Genomic DNA, 22,190 nt, shown 5'->3' with positions numbered 1-22,190 from the left:
CTATCGCCCACCATAGGCCAGCCGCCCCTGGTGTTGATTAAAAGTCATTATTACGTTTTAAATATAGATATTTTTCTTACAAAAACACATCGATTCACTATAGGAGGCCTTTTTTTCACCCCCTGGGGCCATTTGTGGCACTTTTTATTATGAATGGATGCACTTTATTGGACTTGTTTTGGACTGTTGACAAGAAACACCTGCCCAAAGAGCTTGGAAGTGCCAGGATCATTTTTAATATAACTCCAATTAGATTCGTCTGAAAGAAGAAAGTCATTGACACCCAGGATGGGCCTTGAGGATGAGCAAATAATGGGCTAATTTTAATTCATGTTTGAACTAACCCTTTAATGCAGAGATGAAGCTTTAGACTACACATGGAAGTCCTAACATTTTCAAATTTTGTTTATATAAAAAAGCCATGATGAATTTTATAAAATGACGTTTAATACGATTGCATGAAAGTCAACAAAAAATGCAACATTTCCAGAAAGCTGTACATGTTACTTATCAAAAAAAATACTGTTAACATGGAATTACATGTAAAATGTTGTGATTCTTGTATTATATTGGAAGAACTACAGCTTCTGAATAAAGACAAGTGTTAAGTTTTACAATCAATATAGCTTTGAATTAAATTAGTGAATTAAATTAACAATACATTTATCACATTAGAGGATGAGTTCATGACCATCCGCTCACATAAACATTAGTAAAGACAGGCAAGGCTGACTTGCATCAGTTTCATATCAAGTACTGTATTAATTAAGTTAACATTCTTATAAGTAAACATAGAGCATTCGAAGGCTTTACAGTGGAAGTGCTTTTTTTAATTTGGTTTCACCACAATATCTGCGAATCCGTGCACCTGAGTGAGCTGACGGCAGTCCATCGATGCCAGGAGCTTCTGAGAGCCGGAGACGGTAGGAACAAACTTCTCCATCAGTGTAACCGTCGCTTTCTTCTCCACATCACTGACAGACAGAACGAGAATAGAAACTTACTGGAAGCTTTTCACTCTTTAAATGCAGTTTATCATATTTATAGTAGTATACATCTATGTTTTTAACCTGAAATGAAAATGCCGTTAAACACTGAAAGCCTTACCCATGTTCGATCTTTCTGACGCTCTGCATTCCCAATCCCTCAATACGGAACAAAACGTTCTTCAACTCTTGTGACAGCGGGTTCTTGAACGTGATCTTAACGGTCAACTCTTTATCCACCACAGCATCCTCTAGAGGCTGAAACAGTAAAAACTCATCAATGAATGTACAGAAATGAGCTAAAATGGAGTTTAAATGTAGTCTGATCCTCACACAAACAATCATGTGACTTTTAGAAGACATGGAATATAGTGCACAAATAAAGTCTAGTGGATCATGTATTTGACATACAGTGATGATGAGGTTTGGTGTTCGTAGTCTGAAGTTGAACTGTGTGGCCAGAATCTGTTTGGTCTGATTAACCCGCCCGGTGATTGTAAGCATCAAAGCACCCTGATCCACCAGATGGTCTATGTACTCCTCATATGTCAGTGTCCAAGGAATAGTCTTGGCTGAAGCGAGACAAATGAACATGACATTAATTGCAATGATAAAAAAAAATATTCCACTATGGGTTTCCTCTTTCCTCTTTGGTTGCTACCTATAAAAATGACCAATTAGACAGTAGCTGCAATTTCATTACCCTTAAAATTGCGTAAATTGAAATTGCAAATTGAAATTATGCCTAATGGAAATGCGTCAATTGCGCAAAAACTTTTTAAAGTTTTAAGCTCACATGAGGTGGTTTTTCAGGCAATTTGAAAAAAGGAATATTTTGCAAAACAGCAAAGGAAGCTTTTTTTCACATATTCAGGTCACATTCAATTAAATATAGCTAAAATCCCACAAATATCCGTTGCCATGACTTTGCACTAAGTGCAAATAGTCTGCGGTGTTGGCAGAGGCTATTTACAGTAACTCCAAATTGCAAATAGCCGCTGCCAAAAAATGAAGTTTCACTTGCATAACATTGGTTAATAAAAAGGTGTCATTTCGCAATACTTTTTAATCAACATTTATAAAATATCGCCAAAGATTTGCACAAATCTGTAATGGAAACACAGCTAGTGTTCGATTTTTTTTTTTAGAAACACTTAATGTAAGTAGACTCTTAAAAATAAAGGTGCTTCACGATGCCATAGAAGAACCTTTTTGGTCTAAATGGTTCCATAAAGAACGTTTAACATCTGAAGAACCTTTCTGTTTCACAAAAGGTTCTTTGTGGCAAAATAAGGTTCTTCAGATTATTAAAAGGTAAGAAAGAGATGGTTTAAAGAACATTTGACTAAGTGGTTCTTTGTGGAACCAAAAAACGGTTCTTCTATGGCATCGCTTCTATGGCATTTTTAAGAGTGCAAGGCACAAATATATCCTTTTCATGTTTTAGAGGTAGAATTTGTAAATGAAATTGGGTTGAAATTGAATACCAACTGTAGCAGGCCTCATAATCAAGTGATTTCAGATGCTAATTCAGACATTTTGGGGCACAATAACCAGAATACTCTCAGTCTCTGGTGGGACTGTTTAATAGTCAAACTCAACTCACTCTCTTCCGGTTTGAGGTCGACAGGAATCCGCTCCTTCTTCACGGTGTCTTTCAGCACTCCAGTGTAGTACATGACCATCACCTCGTACAGCAGACTGGCCGTGCGCTGCTTTGAGCTTTTGTTAGTCAGGACGATGGAGAGATTGGCATCATCACCGATACGAGGTCCTTGTTTGTTCATGACAATCTCAATGCTCACGTCTTTCTCAGTGGGTTCCGGATACAAAGTCGGCTTAGAGCCGAAGCGACTGGCCGTTTCCACAGCTATGCGCTCCTCCTCTGAACCTGAAGGACATGAACGAACAGAAAAGGGGAGTGTGAGTTGTTATATTTTAATTAAGAGTTGGAGTATTAGCTCTGCTTTTAAACCCTAGTGTACTACATAGGGATCCAAAAGAATCTTGTATAGAAATGCAGCTGCTGACTGATTTGGATGCTCCACATGCATCCTACGTGTTTCACATTACAAAAAGTAATTTAGCATGAAATAATTTATTCCTCTGTATGTTTGTCTTGTTTTCCAGTTTGAGTTTTTGTTTAACAAAATTAAAAATTATGGTCAATATGATCCCTTTTAAATTAAGTATATTTTTCTAACGATATTGACAGATATTTTTTCTTACAGGTACGTTAAGCATAAACTTACTTAATTATGATCAAGGTCCCAGGCCAGTTTTCTGTGAGAATTATCATTGGTCCAATATATTTTCAATATCTAAATAAAATGATGTACACTGTAAAAGAGACACTAGCAATCTGATGCTGCTGTAATGTTGTTGGTTTTACACAATCACATTTTTTCAATTATTGTCTGATGAATATGCAAACATAAAGAAAGATTTATTGAATTATGAGTATGTTGGTTACTATAATAATCAAAACTATTCAAAACTTCAAAGCACTTTTGCCATTTTTTTTATTCAGATCGAGAGTTCAATCAGAGCACAAATCATTTTGTGAATTGAATCCGCAGTCCTGATCCAAAATAATGGTTTATGAATTATTATCATTTGATTCAGATCAGAAATTAGGAGCAGGTTCATAAATCATTATTCAGATTGGACTTCAGAGCGCAAAAATCGTGAATCATTTGATTCAAATTGGGACTTCGGAATCGCGAATCATTTTGTGAATTCAAAGACTCGTGATAATGGCTGCGGATTTCAGAGTGCAGATCACAATTCATTTGATTTAGATCTGGACTTTGGAGCGAGAATTGCAAATCATTTGATTCAAATCAGAAATTACAAGCAAGTTCATTAATCATGAATCAGATCGGACTTCAGAGTGCAAATCACAAAACCTTTGATTCAGATCGGGACTTCTGTGCGTGAATCATTTAATTCAGATTGGGACTTCGGAATGTGAAACGCGAATCATTTTGCGAATTCAAAGACTCGTGATAATGGCTATGGAGTGCAGATCACAAATCAGATCTGGACTTGGGAGCAAGAATCGCAATTCATTTGATTCAAATTGGAAATTAGTAGTGGGTTCATGAATCATTATTTAGACAGGGACCTCAGAGCGAGAATCGCAAATCATTTGATTCAAATCGGAAATTAGGAGCGGGTTCATGAACCACTATTCAGATCGAGATTTCAGAGCTCAAATCGCAAATAATTTGATTCAGATTGGGACTTTGGTGCATTAATCATTTGATTCAGATTGGGACTTCTGTGCATGAATCGCAAATAAGTTTGTGAATTTAAAGACGTGTAATAATGGCTGCGTATTTCAGAGTGCAGATCACAAACCATTTGATTTAGATCATAACTACAGCGGGTTCATGAATTATTATTCAGATCGGGACTTCAGATTGCAAATCGCAAATCATTTGATTCAGATCGGGACTTCTGTGTGTGAATCATTTAATTCAGATTGGGACTTCGGAATGTGAAACGCGAATCATTTTGCGAATTCAAAGACTCGTGATAATGGCTGTGGAGCGCAGATCACAAATCAGATCTGGTCTTGGGAGCAAGAATCGCAAATCATTTGATTCAAATCGGAAATTAGGAGCGGGTTCATGAATCATTATTTAGATCGGGACTTCAGATTGCAAATCGCAAATCATTTGATTCAGATCGGGACTTCTGTGCGTGAATCATTTAATTCAGATTGGGACTTCGGAAAGTGAAACGCGAATCATTTTGCGAATTCAAAGACTCGTGATAATGGCTATGGAGCGCAGATCACAAATCAGATCTGGACTTGGGAGCAAGAATCGCAATTCATTTGATTCAAATTGGAAATTAGTAGTGGGTTCATGAATCATTATTTAGACAGGGACCTCAGAGCGAGAATCGCAAATCATTTGATTCAAATCGTAAATTAGGAGCGGGTTCATGAACCACTATTCAGATCGGGATTTCAGAGCTCAAATCGCAAATAATTTGATTCAGATTGGGACTTTGGTGCATTAATCATTTGATTCAGATTGGGACTTCTGTGCATGAATCGCAAATAAGTTTGTGAATTTAAAGACGTGTAATAATGGCTGCGTATTTCAGAGTGCAGATCACAAACCATTTGATTTAGATCATAACTACAGCGGGTTCATGAATTATTATTCAGATCGGGACTTCAGATTGCAAATCGCAAATCATTTGATTCAGATCGGGACTTCTGTGTGTGAATCATTTAATTCAGATTGGGACTTCGGAATGTGAAACGCGAATCATTTTGCGAATTCAAAGACTCGTGATAATGGCTGTGGAGCGCAGATCACAAATCAGATCTGGTCTTGGGAGCAAGAATCGCAAATCATTTGATTCAAATCGGAAATTAGGAGCGGGTTCATGAATCATTATTTAGATCGGGACTTCAGATTGCAAATCGCAAATCATTTGATTCAGATCGGGACTTCTGTGCATGAATCATTTAATTCAGATTGGGACTTTGGAACGCAAATCGCAAATCATTTTGCAAATTCAAAGACTCGTGATAATGGCTGTGGATTTGAGAACGCAGATCACAATTCATTTAATTCAGATATGGACTTTGGAGCGAGAATCACAAATCCTTTGATTCAAATCGGAAATTAGGAGCAGGTTCATGAATCATTATTTTTAGATCAGGACTTCAGAGTACAAACCGCAAATCATTTAATTCAGATCGGGACTTCTGTGTGTGAATCATTTGATTCAGATTGAGACTTCTTTGTGTGAATCATTTGATTCAGATTGAGACTTCTGTGCATGAATCGCAAATAATTTAGCAAATTTAAAGACTTGTGATAATGGCTCACAAACCATTTGATTCAGATTGGAACTAGAGCGGACTCATGAATTATTATTCAGATCGGGACTTTGGAGCAACATCTGACAGACGTCTGTAAGATATCAGTTTTACATACATTTTTAAACCATAAACATCTAATTGATCTAATATATGTCTATTTGACATCTGATAGGACACATAGTACTCACTGAAATGTTTCATGTCTCATGTAACCACTCAATCAAGTTTTTTAACGGTAGAAAGACAGCTTGTGAACAATGTCACTTCTTTTTAGCTAAAGTTCTTTTTTATCATTAGATTAAATTTTTATATTTTGTTATACATTCCCATTTTATTTATATCTTATTTATTATTATCATTCTAAAATATTCTAAAACGTATCTTCAGTTTTTTAAGGTATTTAACCAGTTTTTATGTGATTTGCACTTTCTGCTGCATTTCTTGTATTAAATGTGAACAAATGAAGTTTATAATTAGAATGCATTATTAAATATGTATGCATTATTATAAAATATACATAAATATTGATTGAAAGGCTTTAGTGCTATTATTGTTATTAAACGTGTAAAAATAAGGAACACACCCGCCGGGAGCATGTCTATGATGCCTTGAAATGGACCAGGTGCATTTGTATTGTTACCTTCTGGGTATTTATAGAGATGTGTGATGTCCACACGTCTGTCAGATCCCACAGCTTTAGTACTGATGTGCTGACCGATGGTGTTCTTCTCCACATGAACCTGAATGACACTTCCATCAGGATTCTTCTGCCAGTAGATTCTGTCACTGTTCACCTGAGATGCACAGTGAAACCAATTCAGCCACTTAGATGTTCTGACTCCAAAATAAAACTCGAAGTTCGAAATGCCATCAGACACAAATGAAGGTGAAACAAAGTTTGTATGAAGTACTCACTTCAGCAAAGACGAAAGGAGTGTCGAATTTCAGGTCGACTTGTCCATTGCGGACGGCAGAGACAGGAGTGGGACCGCAGCGGTGCGAACCCTGGCTGAGCTCCTGAGGGGTCGCATCCACCACCTGCCACCCACCGTTACCTGGCGGGAGGTCCGGACGGGTCATCCAGGACTCGTTCCACACATGGAAGTTCCTACAGAGAAAGAGAGTCAACGAGAGAGAGAGTATAACATGACACTGATGACATTAATAACAATAAAAGGAACTTAAGAGATGGATGGTTTTTTTTTTGTACCAGACAGAATCGCTGGTCTCGTCTTTGATGAGCTCCAGTTTCTCATCAAGATAAATGTCTGTGGTCAAAGAAAGGTCTGTATCGTGAGCAGAGCTGAAGTTGGTCACACAACGGGTGGGAATACCAAGACATCTCAATACTGAAAAAAAAATGTTAAAAAAGAACATTATAAAAAGATTTATATACATTCTGAACAGTAAGCTGTAATAAATTCCACAGTGTTGGAGTTGCCTTGAAATTCACCAGCTTTGCCAGTATTTGTTAAGGCAATACACTACTGGCAAAACCATTGTTTTTTCATAATTCGCTAACTTTGAGATTTCAATTGCAACACATACATTTAAAGAGTTTTTTCTCAATTTTAGCAGCTCTTACATTCACCAAAATTAGCAGTTTTATTCCTCTCTATATTCTGAAGGTTTTTGCTAAGGGGTTTGTTTATATTTAATTTACCTGGTTTTATTTTTGCACTATATCTGTTTGCAGCTGTAGATTGAAATTATAATACATAACTTTAAGGAGTTTTTCCTCCATTTCAGCAGGGCTTACATACACTAAACTTAGTAGTTTAATTCCTCTCAATATTCTCAATCAAATCAATCAAATTTTATTTATATAGCGCCTTACAACAGCCAGAAAGGTGCCCAGGGCGCTTTCCAGAAAAAGATCAAGAATCACAACAGACAACAATAAATACAAGCACAAAAAGGAACATAAAGCAGCAATCGAGTCAGCGGCTACGTGTCGAAAGCTTGACTGTAAAGATGTGTCTTCAATTGTGATTTAAAAACACACAACTCAGTGTTACTGCGAAGCTGTGCCGGAAGTGCGTTCCACAGTTTAGGGCCCTGGACGGCAAATGATCGGCCTCCAAACTTTTTATAGTTGAACCTGGGCGTAATTAGTGCGATGTGTTCAGAGGAGCGCAGAGTTCTTGCTGGTTGGTAGACCTTAACCAACTCCGCGAGGTAGGCAGGGGCCAGACCATTGATGGCCTTGAACACGAACATCAAGATCTTAAACTCCACCCTGAACCGCACTGGAAGCCAGTGGAGAGAGTGAAGGACAGGGGTGATGTGAGAGCGTTTGGAGGTGTTGGAGAGGAGACGTGCTGCAGCGTTTTGCACCAATTGAAGCCGATTAAGAAGTGATTGATTGAGTCCAGTGTAGAGGGCATTACAGTAGTCAATCCGCGAGCTGATAAAGGCATGGACAGCCTTTTCAAGGTCAGCTCGGGACAAGAATGGTTTGACCCTACTGAGGAGCCTTAGCTGGTAAAAACTTGCCTTTACGACTGCATTTATTTGTTTACCAAAAAATTCTGAAGGTTTTTACTGAGGGGTTTGTTTATATGTCATCCACCTGATTTTATTTTTGCATTTTTTTTTATTTGCAGCTGTAGATTTAAATTATAATACATATCTTAAAGGAGTTTTCCCTCCATTTCAGCTGCACCTACATACACCAAACTTAGTAGTTTAATTCCTCTCTATATTCTGAAGGATTTTACTGAGGGGTTTCCTTATATGTCATTCACCTGATTTTATTTTTGCACTTTTTTTATTTGCGGCTGTAGATCTCTGTTATATTGCATATCTTTAAGGAGTTTTTCCTCAATTTCAGCCGCACTTACATGCACCAAACTTAGTAATTTTATTTCTCTCTATATTCTAAAGGTTTTTACTGAGGAGATTGTCTATATGTCATACACCTAATTTTATTTTTGCACTTTATCAACTTGCGTCTGTAGATTTGAATTACAATACATATCTTAAAGGAGTTGTTCCTCAATTTCAGCAGCACTTACATACACCAAACTTAGTAGTTTTATTTCTCTCTATATTCTAAAGGTTTTTACTGAGGAGACTGTCTATATGTCATACACCTGATTTCATTTTTGCACTTTATCAACTTGCGGCTGTAGATTTAAATTATAATACATACCTTTAAGGAGTTTTTCCTCCATTTCAGCTGCACCTACATACACCAAACTTAGTAGTTTTATTACTCTCAATATTCAGAAGTTTTTTACTGAGGGGTTTGTTTATATGTTATCCACCTGATTTTATTTTTGCACTTTTTCAACTTGCGTCTGTAGATTTGAATTATAATACATATCTTAAAGGAGTTGTTCCTCCATTTCAGCAGGACTTACATACACCAAACTTAGTAGTTTAACTCCTCTCTATATTCTGAAGGATTTTACTGAGGATTGTCTATATGTCATTCACCTGATTTCATTTTTGCACTTCATCAACTTGCAGCTGTAGATTTAAATTATAATACATATATTTAAGGAGTCTTTCCTCAATTTCAGCAGAACTTTCATACACTAAACTTGGCAGTTTTATAGCTGTCTACATTCTAAAGGTTTTTACTGAGGGGTTTGTTTATATGTCATTCGCCTGATTTTATTTGTCCACTTGATCTATTTGTGGCTGTAGATTTCAATTACAATACATGTCTTTAAAGAGTTTTTTCTCCATTTCAGCAGCATTTACATACACTAAACTTGGTAGCTTTATTCCTCTCTATATTCTAAAGGTTTTTATTGAGGGGTTTCTCTATATGCCATCCACCTGATTTTATTTGCCCACTTTTTTTATTTGTGGCGGTAGATTTTAATTACAACACATATTTAACTTTTTTCTAGGTTTCAGCAGCACTTACATACCCCAATCTTAGCAGTTTTATTCCTATCTATATTCTGATGGTTTTTAATGAGGGGTTTGTTCATATGTAATTCACAAGGATATTATTCCGAAAAACATGTTGATTTGTTTTTCTATGTAATCTTTTACAGCTACTTTTATTCTTTCTGGCAATTTTTTTCGTATTTTTTGCGAAAACATTATCTTTTTTCAGACTGGCGAAAAGAAAACATCTAAACACGATTAAGTTTTTATTTTATTTTACTATTTAAATCTTGAATCTGTAGAATTCAATTACAAAAAAGTTTTTTCTTTACTTCAGAAGCACTTAAATACTAGTTTTATTCCTTTCTATATTCTGAAGGTATTAACTAATATGATTGATTTATATATACATTTTATATATTATATTATATTCTTGATTTTTTTTTTTTTTTTTTTTTGGCTGTTGACAGTATTTATTGATTTTTAGTGTGGAGTGATGAAAACCAAACATACTGGATGCGGTGACTCCTGCATAGACCCAGCACTGGCCAAATTTGACAGGCCTTCCTGAACTTTTGTAATACTGTCTCAGGATGTCACCGCTCCCGGTCCAGGCGGTGGGACTCGTCCCACCTTCAAAGCTGTCTGACCAATTACCCATCAGTACACCGCGGTCGTCATTGGAGTTCACCTGTCACAGAAGAAGAGAAAATCTTTTCAAAAACAGCTTTTTAGCTCTTGAATCATGCATCTATCATCTTTTCAATCAGCTTTTTAATAATCAGAAATGTCTCTTCAGCAGCATATATCATAATGATTTCTGAAGGATCATGCGACACTGAAGACTAGAGAAATGATGCGGAAAATGCAGCTTTGATCACAGCAATATTGCTGTTTTTTCTGTATTTTGATCAAATATATACAGCCTTGGCGAGCAGAAAAGATGTCAAGAACATTAAAATCCTACAAACTCCACACTTTTAAACAGTAGTGTATATCTGTAATGTCATTGAGATACTTTTGATCACTTAACACAGCTGTTATTTCACTGTTTATGCTGTAGATTGATTATTTGAGACATTTGTAACAAATCTTAAAAAGTGATATAGTAAGACTGCAAAGATCAAATGGGATTTTTTTCACAGTTCCATATCCATTAATCAAGTATGTAGAATTAAAGGACATATCTCTACACGAATGAGGTTTGAAACTGTGCCAGATGAGGCAGAGGAGAATGCGCAATTGTTTCAATGAAAATGAAAGCATGCGTCTCCATAAACAAACGAACACTGGTTCTAGTGTTCAACATGCAATGTCTTGAAAAAGATTCCTATGAATCTGGTAAATGTGACTCACCAGAGCAGATACCATTCTAGACACGACCACTGGATCTCTCCATTCGGTCATAGCGACCTGACTCTTCTCCAAAAGAAACAGACACGCTTCCAGGACACTCTGTTCAAACTGATACATCAAATAATAATAAATAATATTGGAATTGATAATAATGATAATAATGTAAGTAATAATAATAATACAACAACAACAACAACAATAAAAAATTGCAAAACAAACAAAAAAAATTAAAACTGCAAATTAACAAGCAGCAGCAACACCAATTATATTAATAATGAAATTAATACTCAAATTATAGATAACAGAATTTGTTCAAACTGATAAAACAGTTGCATTATAATATTAATTATAGCAACAACAACAATGATATTAATAATGGAAATAACAGAACAATACAGACAGTAAGTGAATCTGTTAAAACTGATAAATCAAATTATAATAAATAATATTGGAATTGATAATAATGATAATAATGATAATAATGTAAGTAATAATAATAATACAACAACAACAACAACAATAATAAATTGCAAAACAAACAAAAAAATTAAAACTGCAAATTAACAAGCAGCAGCAACACCAATTATATTAATAATGAAATTAATACTCAAATTATATATAACAGAATTTGTTCAAACTGATAAAACAGTTGCATTATAATATTAATTATAGCAACAACAACAATGATATTAATAATGGAAATAACAGAGCAATACAGATAGTAAGTGAATCTGTTAAAACTGATAAGATGGTTGAAAATTATTAATAATAATGGAAAAATAATAATAATAATAATAGATGCTGCATGTTATATTAGGGGCACACCAAGGGGGTATAATCCAAAATAGACCTTTAATAATAAATCTACAAGGAATAAACGTAGGAGAATCACATGAGAAAATGTAGCACACGCAATTGTAATTACCAGAAGAGAACAAAACAAAACAGGGAGTATATAAAATGGGCTAATTAATAAGACACACCTAAAAACAAATAAGTTATGAGAAAACTATTACAAGATCAGAAACTAGAGTGACAAGAACTAAATAGGGCAGGAGAATAAGGAAAACAAGAAACACAGCAAACCGTGTCCATAACCGTGATAGCAGAGTTATACATTACAACAGAACTGATAAACTATTGCTAAATAAATAAATAAATGTCCACACCTGGGCAAAATTCCACGTTCTGCCTCCAATTTGCTGCTCGGTTCCATAGTAAACTCTACCCATGCTATTCAGAACATATTCTTTCCTTTCTGCTTCATCGTCCAGATACACGGGATCATCTAAGGAGAGACAGATCGATGTGGTCTTACTAAGGTTAATGAGGAAATAACAAGTGTGATTGACTTCTGTTGACTCCTTACCTTCACACCAGGGGTTGAAGAGCATGTACACGTCATTTGGGGTGCAGGGGTACAGCAGTTTGCCCCTTGTTGAGAAGGACGCTACTGTCACCCTATAGCGGCCGATGGAGGCGGTGGGAAGAGTGTTGACCGACAGCAGCACACGTTTGTCTTTCTGCTCCACGATCTTCATCTCCCAGCGTGCATCTTCTAATACGTCCACTAACGGGACAGAGATGCGAATCCCAGGATTGCTGGTGAAGATGGGGTCTGAAACCCAACAAAAGATATGGGAATGTTCCTGTCAGATGACCATGCCTCAGGAACTCCGTCTTAATGATTTAGCTTTCATCAAATCATCTGTCAGTAACTCAGCTGCAGATTCTCACAGAAAGGAGATTTAAGGAGTAGCTGGATTAGACGGATTAGGTCACATAATAACTAGTCCTGGCTCAAACCCAACTACTTCATGACTCACATCCATCTGGAATGAATAGATTTGTCTGTCAGTTACTTACTTCTGAATAACAAGCAAGATAATTGAACTAACCGTCGAAATGTCTAGGCATCTTTCTTTCTGTGTCACACACTGATTTATCATTCGGACAATGCTTGGGCATTAAACTCCGGATGAAAAACATGAAAAAACATGCTATCATTTCCGTAGCCCCCATGTTTATGTTTTATGAGCGACGGTTGAGTACAGAATGATTTTAAATCCAACAAATCACAAGCTAATGTCAGTTTTTGGAATGATTGTGTGATTTTAATTCTAAATTTCTAATATGCATCTGATATGCACTGAGTATTGATTTTGATTCAAGTTGTTTTTCTGATACCGCTTTTATTTCTGATTCTGATATAACGTAGACATTTGATTATTTTTAGTGATATTTATATTTTTAATTTATATTTTTTATTATTTATAATTCAGACAATGCTAAAGCATCAAACTCCAGATGAGAAACATTGAGAGAAAAAAACATGTTAATAACATGCTATAATTGAGAAACTATAGTTTTTATTAATATCTTGTTTTTATATTTTTCTTTAGATTTTTTTTATGGTTTTTATATATATATTTTTTAAAGTTATTTTAGTGCATCCAGTCAAACTAAATGAAAATATAAAATGTTGACTTGGCAACTATAACTGAAACAAAATTAGTTATTAGTTTTAATTAATATATTGCATTAATATCTTGAATTGATTTTAATTTTTTTATTGTTTTTATATTTTCTTTAGATTTTTTTATGGTTTATATATATATATATTTTTTAAAGTTATTTTAGTGCATCCAGTTAAACAAAACAAAAATGAAAAATGTTGACTTGGCAACTAACTGAAACAAAATTAGTTAAATAATTTTAAAAACACCTAATTTGATTATTTTTAGTGATATTTTAGCATAATTGAGAAACAATACTTTTTATTAATATCTTGAATTAATTTTAATTTAATTTTTTTATTATTTTATTTTATGTTTTAGTAATTGTCTATATAGATTTTTTTATTAATATTTATCTCAGTTTTAGTAATTTTAGTGCATCCAATTAAACTAAATAAAAAGGGAAATGTTGACTTGGCAACTAACTAAAACAAAATTAGTTAAATAATTTTACAGATATTTTATTTTTGTCCTGGTCCAGTACATATATAAATATAAACATACTTTTTAGTTTATTTTGCTATATTACCCCTGGTTTTTATTTGGGTTTTCTTCTGATGCTAATTTGATTCTGCTCTTCTGCTACTGAGTTTAAAGGTAAAGTAAAAATGTTGCTCAACACGTCTATAGATTATATAAAGAAACAAGATGCATCTGGTGGGAATGAGAAGGAAGCACTGCAGTAATTAAAAAACTATTTACTAAACAAACAATAAAAGGGAATGCAAACAAGTCAGGTCTTGAGTCTGTCATCTGCTAAGATGATTGACTTCTTAGAATGTGTGAAGTAAGATAAACATAGATCGCTTTAACAGTGAAATGACTCATTTCTATGGACCCTGTAAGATTAAATAGAACGACAAAAAATGTCTGTTGTCAAACAGGTTTTGTGTAGGCAGCTCACTCACCTAACTTCAGCTGCAGTTGCAGGTTGTCTGATTTCGGGTTGAAGGGTCTCGAGAACTCGATCCACATCTGGAAGGTCTGACCTCTGCGGACGATGAGATTGTCACTGAAGTAAGCGTCTGTGTGATGATCAAGGCGGTTCTGCCCATCCTTGGATTTCAGGAAGTCAACTTTACGAACCATCAGAAGACTGTCTAATAAAGAGAGAGGAAATGTTCAGATATCCTGAAATCTAAAATGTAAAGACCCAGGGTGATCAAAGGGGTCATTGGATGCCCATTTTCCACAAGTTCATATGATTCTTTTGGGTATTAATGAAAAGTCTCTAATATACTTTGGTTAAAAATTCTCAATAGTAGTGTAAAAAAACCACACTTTTACCTTGTCAAAATCAGCTCTGCAAATATCAGCTCATTTTATAGCATGAGCCCTTTAAATGCAAATGAGCTCTGCTTGCCCCGCCCCTCTCTGCTGAGGGATTACGAGCTGTAATGTTTACTTTAGCCGCGTTTAGCTGCATTTAGCCGCGTTCATTGGCGAAACTTGCCAACAAGCACATTATTAAGAAGGGCCATTTGCAAAGATGCATAAAAACCCTTATACTCACTTCTGCTGTGGGTGAAAATGTATCAGGAACGATTCACACGAACATAGATGCATAGGGTAGAGCGGGGCACAAACTAACGCAGGGTTAATTGTCACACACATGGTTTAAATATTTCCACACACGCTACCATAACCAAATTTACGGTATTTACTAGTTGCCATAGCGACACTATGCACAGAAAAAAAGAGCGCCAAAATTCAAAAGCCTTTTGAAGATATCGCTGAATATTTATTTTACCATATTAAAAGTAAATTTCTGGCTGAAGTAAACTTTTCATTTCAGTTTTTAGTATTCATTTTAAAATTAGACAAAACTTGCTTCGCAAACCAGCAGAAGACACTAACCTGCTCTAAACTCCAGTGCACAGATGGGGAACGTTGTAACACTGTGTGACAATATGCCCCGCTGTTATTAAACTATGCTATTCTATGACATTAGCGGTGTAATTTACACTATTGACTTATAAGGATTTTGATAAGAAACCACAAGAAACATGTGAATAAAGGCTGACAATCAATGTTTCATGTTCAGAAGTTATTATTTCAAGAAATGTAAAGCATTTTGGCTGGTTTATGTGTGTGGTGTTCTATGAGAGCTGTGTGTGGAGAGAGGGGAGTGTTTTTCTGAATGTCTAAATGTGTTTCATTTATTTGTCCATTGTTTTGAACTACTGTACAGCTGTGTGTTGCGATCAGGGCCGTTCCAAGCATGGTAGGGATGTGTTCATTGTCAAACTCCAAAATTAGAATATTTTTATGAAAAAAAAAAAAATGTCATTACTTCATTTGAAAAAGTTAACACATGTACTTTACTGACAAAATATTTTAGTTTGTTGTGTATATTTTTTTCATTCGATCAGATAACATTTTAAGCTGTCATATGGTCGTGTTACAACGTGCCCCTCAGATGTTACAATGTACCCAACCTACGGGGCATGTTGTCATGTTTCACTTCCTTTCTTTTGAGGTGAATAACGAAAAACGTATACACTGTAAATATGAAACAAAGCGATATATTTGTACTAGACAAGTGTGAAAATAATGTGGATAAAAATTGTACTCTGTACCCCAAGTGGATTTACATAAACCACGAAATTCAAAAAGTGGTAGGTTGTGCCCTGCTCTCCCCTATGTAGATTGGGATCGGCGCTTTCCTTTTAAAAACAAAAGTAACGTTGTTCTGTGCCTCTTCAGCGGCTCAGATGTTGGGAGTAAATGACTACTGCTATGTTCATTATTACATCCAACAACAGAACAGCTCAATCGCTCAATTAGAGTCTTCCTCTGCACCTGAGTCACACAATGGTGATCGTATTCGGACTGTTTCAGCTCGGTGAGGGCGGGGCTAAGGTAAGACGCTCATGTCAATCAACTGTGTTTCGTCACACCGACAAGAAGCTGAGAATGACCTGATTTTAAAAAAGGGATGTTACTTTTAAAGATTAAAAAAAATACCACTGGGTGGATTTTTATCATTGTAGGGTGGTTGTGTACACAAACTTTTAACACACATTAATGTATAAACAACATGGAAAAGTTAGTTTTGCATCCGATGACCTCTTTAAGGCATCAAATCTTAGTGTTTGCCCTGCAATAGTGGACCCAAAATATAGTATACATTTTTTTTCTACATTTCATTTAATTTAAAGATTAAAACATATTCTAAATTTAACTTAAATAACGATATAATACATATTTTTTAATGCAAGTGAGCCTTCGTCTCTTTCCTCCTCACCTGTAGTAGGCCGTGCCGCAGGTGTTGGAGACGCAGATGTGGTCCTCGGCACAGCTGTACCGCTGCCAGCCGTGGGACCTCCAGTTGAGCTGGGGTTAGAGCTAGACATTTCTACAAGCAGGCTGAAATATTAAAAGAAAAATACCTACATACGTCAAATGCTTTAAAAAAAGGAAAAAACATTTTTCAAAACTTTAGGTTGGCTTGAAGCAGCTGTAAAAGCTTAAAGTTTTGAACTTTACATAGGTAGATCAGATGATTAGCATGTAGTTAGCATGATTTTAACATTTGTTCTAGCATGTTTAGTATGTTTCTAGCATGATTAGTTACTGATGAAGTTACTTGCATGACATTAGCAAGTGTCTAGCATGATTAGCAAGTTGCTAGCATGTTTTTAGCATGATTAACACGTTACTAGCATGTTTAACATGTTTTAACATTATTATCATGTCATTAGCAAGTTGCTAGCATGTTTCTAGCATGATTAACAAATTATTACATTACAAGTCATTGGCATGTTTCTAACATGTTTCTAGCCTGACTACCAAGTTGCTAGCATGTTTCTATCATGATTAGCAAAGCTGCTAGCATGTTTCTAACATGATTAGCTAGTTGCAAGCGCATTTCTAACATGTTTCTATCATGATTAGAAAGTTGATAGCATGTTTCCAACATTTTCTAACATGATTAACAAGTCACTAGCATGTTTTTAACTATTAGCATGTCATTACCATGTTTCTAACATGATTAGCAAGTTGCTAGCATGTTTCTAGCATTATTAACAAGTTTCTAGCACATTTCTAATGTTTCTATTATGATTAGAAAGTTGCTAGCATGTTTCCAGCATGATTAATAAATTGCTAGCATGTTTCCAGCATTTTTATAGCTTGATTAGCAAGCTACTAGCATGTTTCTTACATAAGCAAGTGGCTAATATGTTTCTACCATGATTAGCAAATTGCTAGCATGTTTCTAACATGTTTCTAGCCTGACTACCAAGTTGCTAGCATGTTTCTAGCATGATTAGCAAAGCTGCTAGCATGTTTCTAACATAATTAGCCAGTTGCAAACACGTTTCTAACATTTTTCTATCATGATTAGAAAGTTGCTAGCATGTTTCCAACATTTTCTAACATGATTATCAAGTCACTAGCATGTTTTTAACTATTAGCATGTCATTACCATGTTTCTAACATGATTAGCAAGTTGCTAGCATGTTTCTAGCATTATTAACAAGTTTCTAGCACATTTCTAATGTTTCTATTATGATCAGAAAGTTGCTAGCATGTTTCCAGCATGATTAATAAATTGCTAGCATTTTTCCAGCCTTTTTCTAGCTTGATTAACAAGCTGTTAGCATGTTTCTTACATAAGCAAGTTGCTAACATGTTTCTACCATGATTAGCAAATTGCTAGCATGTTTCTAACATGTTTCTAGCCTGACTACAAAGTTGCTAGCATGTTTCTAACATGATTAGCAAAGCTGCTAGCATGTTTCTAACATGATTAGCAAGTTGTTAACATTTCTAGTATGATTAGCAAGTTTCAAACATGTTTCTAATGTAGCTAACCTGACTACCAAGTTGCTAACATGTTTCTAGCATGATTAGCAATGCTGCTAGCATGTTTCTAATATTATTAATAATATTATTATTCTAATATTGTTAACATAAGGCAAACATGTTTCTAACATGATTACCAAGTTGCTAGCATGTTTCTAGGATGATTATCAAGCTGTTAATATGTTGCAAACATGTTATTAGCATAATTAGCAAGTTGCTAGCATGTTTCTAGCATGATTAGCAAGCTGTTAATATGTTGCTACATGTTATTAGCATGATTAGCAAGTTGCTAGCATGTTACTAGCATGATTGGCAAAGCTAATTAATAATTAACTAAATTTCTAATAAATATTCTATCGTAATAAAATTTTATGAACATTTTAAAAAGTAAATAAAAAATAGAAATTTAAATAAAAAATCATTAGAAAACACAAGACATAAAAAATACAAATAATTATTATAGCAAATTAATAAAGAGAATTTAAATTTCAGATCCTTCTATTTAATATCAAATCAAAATAATACATAGATTTTAATAGACAATAAATATAAGTAAACAAGATTAAAAGTTGAATGAAGATCTAAACAATATAAACATTATTGTACATTTGTATAATAAAATACAGTGAAAAAAACTAGATAAATCATTTTGGATTAAATCATCTGCTTAGTGAATTAATGTAAACAAAAACTGTTATTTAAAATCTTTTGTATTTAATTGCAGGTTTACATTAGATTTGACCTTGACTCGTAAAATACTTACACTAGCAGTTAAACAATCTTTGGACCTAAATGCTTCCGCTTGCACACTGTTTGAGTTTTATTTTTAAATAAATATAAATTGTGCCTACAAATGAATTTCTTTACAAATGCATGACTTTAGTTGAGCCAGATGAAGAAGGAAATATCATTTGCTGGTGTTCTCAGGATGCACCTCATGAAGTGTCTTAATGCGTCTTTATGACTTTTCTATTATTCTAACACATGGAAAATATAAGAATCAATGGATGCATTCATTCTTATAAAGTGCTAGTATTTAAACACTACATCTGAACAATATTTCTTCTCACCGAAATGTCACAGCAGGGCCAACTGGCAAATAATTTGTCCATTTTTTTCTCTGAATTCATATGGAAATTAAATGTCAACTTCTGTGTTTTTTTAGCTTTAAACTTTGATTCCATCCAGTCGGAGGAGACCAAACATGCATGATATTTTAGAACACCTTTTTTTTTTTTTTTTTAATTGGTCATGCATCTCCTTGCAACAAGTGAGTCATCTGCGTAAGTTTGAGTTTTAAAAGTCATGCCGTGTATTCCAGCCTTTCACAGTACAATTAATAAATCATTATCAGGGCATTCCTGGTTTACTTGACACCCATAACCTCCCACACCAAATGTCAAGTCATTAACATAGTTCTCGGACAAAAGACTGGCAACAAAGACGCCTCTTAGAGCTCACACCTAAATACGATTAAAACGCATGACCTCATCCGACTGCTGTAACTGACACTTCATCATGTCTAAACCAATACAAGAACAACAGATCTACTCTTAGATCAGACGTAGTGTTATTAATGATCATGCTAATGAGCAAAAACAACTGTTTTACATAACTTTCATTATTAAATAATCCATTAAATTTTAGGTCATGCAAATTTAAATATGCACATATGGATCAAAGTTCACTGACATTTCTCATTATCCTTTTTAAAGCTCAACTAAGCGTAATATGTTTTATAATAAAGTATGTTGTCAAGAATTTAAATTACCTGACGACTAAAAAACTATTCCTCTTTATATTCTAAAGGTTTTTACTGAAGGATTTGTTAATTTCATTCACCAGATTTTATTTTTGCAGAAATATTCTATTTATGTCGGTTTCAATTACAATGCATGTCTTTAAAGGTTGTTTTTTCTCCACTTCAGTAGGTCTTGCATACAACAAATTTTACAGTTTTATTCCTCTTTAGATTCTCAAGGTTTTTACTGAAGGGTTTGTTCATATATCATTTACCATATTTTTCATTGCACAAATATTCTGTTTTGTGTAGGTTTCAATTACAATGCATGTTTTCAAATGTCATTTTTTTCTCCACTTCAGTAGGACTTGTATACACAAAGTTTTACAGTTTTTTTCCTCTCTATATTCTGAAGGGTTTGTTCATATATCATTCACCAGATTTTATTTTTGCAGAAATATTCTGTTTGCATATAGGTTTCTACAACGCATGTCTTCAAATGTCTTTTTTTTTTTCAAAACGTTTTTACAGTAGGACTTGCATACACCAAATTTCACAGTTTTATTCCTCTCTATGTTCTGAACATTTTTATAGAAGGTTTTGTTCATATATCAGTCACCTGGTTTTCTTCACTTTTTTTTAGTACTAAAAACATCGCAAAAATCATTTTTTTTTTCTCCACTTCAGTAGGACTTGCATACATAAAATTTGACAGTTTTATTCCTCTCAATATTCTGAAAGTTTTTACTGAAGGGTTTGTTCATATATCATTCACCAGATTTTATTTTTGCAGAAATATTCTATTTGCGTAGGTTTCAATCACAATGCATGTTTTCAAATGTCGTTTTCTTTTGCAAAAAGTTTTTTCTCCACTTCAGTAGGACTTGCATACACCAAATTTTACAGTTTTATTCCCCTCTATATTCTGAACATTTTTATAGAAGGTTTTGTTCATATATCAGTCACCTGGTTTTCTTCACTTTTTTAGTACTAAAAACATCGCAAAAATCAATTTTCTTTTTTTTTCTCCACTTCAGTAGGACTTGCATACATAAAATTTGACAGTTTTATTCCTCTCAATATTCTGAAAGTTTTTACTGAAGGGTTTGTTCATATATCATTCACCAGATTTTATTTTTGCAGAAATATTCTATTTGCGTAGGTTTCAATGACAATGCATGTTTTCAAATGTCGTTTTCTTTTGCAAAAAGTTTTTTCTCCACTTCAGTAGGACTTGCATACACCAAATTTTACAGTTTTATTCCTCTCTATATTCTGAACATTTTTGTTGTAGGATTTGTCCATATATCATTTTCCTGGTTTTATATACTGTTTTATTACTAAGAACATTTTTAAAATGATTAAAAATCTCCTTACGAAAAATCTTTGACTCAAACATGTCAACAAAATTAAACAAAAATCTATGGAAATCTATGCAAGTTATATACAGTATTTATTTGCATATTTAAATATAACATTTCACAAAACTTGTAATAAAATAAAAGTTTACAAATTCTTAATGTAAGCAGTCAGATGGGAAAATATGGGATTAGTATTAAGTATTAGTGTTAGTTTTAGTTACATTTCTTGCCCTATTCACTTCTAGCATTTTGCTTTAATGCAATAATGGTGCCATATATGTTTTCAGTATTTGCATATTTAATTACTGTAAACATGAGCTGTTGATCAATTTAGCATAATAATAACAGTGAATTAATAACAAAAACCTTTAATAGCATGTTTTATAATGCAGTAATTTTGTAATGAAGTGTTACCTGTGTGTTGAGTCGTCTGGTGTGTGAACTTCAGGTGATCTGACAGACAATGTATTCAAAGAATGTTTGGCACTGAAGCACCTGCTTAGAGTCTTATTTAACCCTGTGTAGCCACTCCTTTACTACGAAGGTGGCGACAGGCTCTGATGAACAACATTCATGGCATGTCCCAGACAGGTAAAGGTGTTAAAAGATTGGATTTCTTCCTTCTTTTTAGTGAAGTGGAAATATTCCAGGAAATATAAATCACAGTGAATCACAGACCATCGGAACCAGCTCAAAATCTGTGAATCACAAGGTTTAACAATTAAC

At 34.3% G+C, this 22,190-nt stretch overlaps 1 protein-coding gene across 1 annotated transcript; it reads right to left on the bottom strand.

Moving 5' to 3' along the window:
* Positions 1-449: 449 nt before the first annotated feature.
* On the bottom strand, positions 450-21,926 carry tgm1l4 (transglutaminase 1 like 4). The gene is made up of 14 exons (XM_073822815.1): positions 21,879-21,926; positions 16,801-16,922; positions 14,462-14,653; positions 12,407-12,655; positions 12,207-12,325; positions 11,038-11,145; positions 10,195-10,372; positions 7,046-7,184; positions 6,751-6,943; positions 6,476-6,629; positions 2,593-2,877; positions 1,398-1,558; positions 1,108-1,244; positions 450-974 (listed from the first exon to the last, which is right to left on the bottom strand). Exons 2-14 carry the CDS (start codon positions 16,907-16,909, stop codon positions 830-832), a joined length of 2,169 nt encoding a protein of 722 aa, XP_073678916.1. The 5' UTR covers positions 16,910-16,922; positions 21,879-21,926; the 3' UTR covers positions 450-829.
* Between the last annotated feature and the right edge of the window lie 264 nt (positions 21,927-22,190).

This window comes from Garra rufa, chromosome 18 (assembly GCF_049309525.1).
Source record: "Garra rufa chromosome 18, GarRuf1.0, whole genome shotgun sequence".
Classification (NCBI taxonomy): Eukaryota; Metazoa; Chordata; class Actinopteri; order Cypriniformes; family Cyprinidae; genus Garra; species Garra rufa.
This window is presented reverse-complemented; position numbering and strand designations above follow the sequence as displayed.

Coding starts and splice junctions, on each gene's coding strand:
- tgm1l4 (XM_073822815.1), bottom strand. CDS start 16,909: ATGTCTAGCTCTAACCCCAGCTCAACTGGAGGTCCCACGGCTGGCAGC. Junction 12,656..14,461: donor GCAACTGCAGCTGAAGTTAG/GTGAGTGAGCTG, acceptor GTTGGGTTTCAG/ACCCCATCTTCACCAGCAAT. Junction 6,944..7,045: donor GAGACCAGCGATTCTGTCTG/GTACAAAAAAAA, acceptor CTTTCTCTGTAG/GAACTTCCATGTGTGGAACG.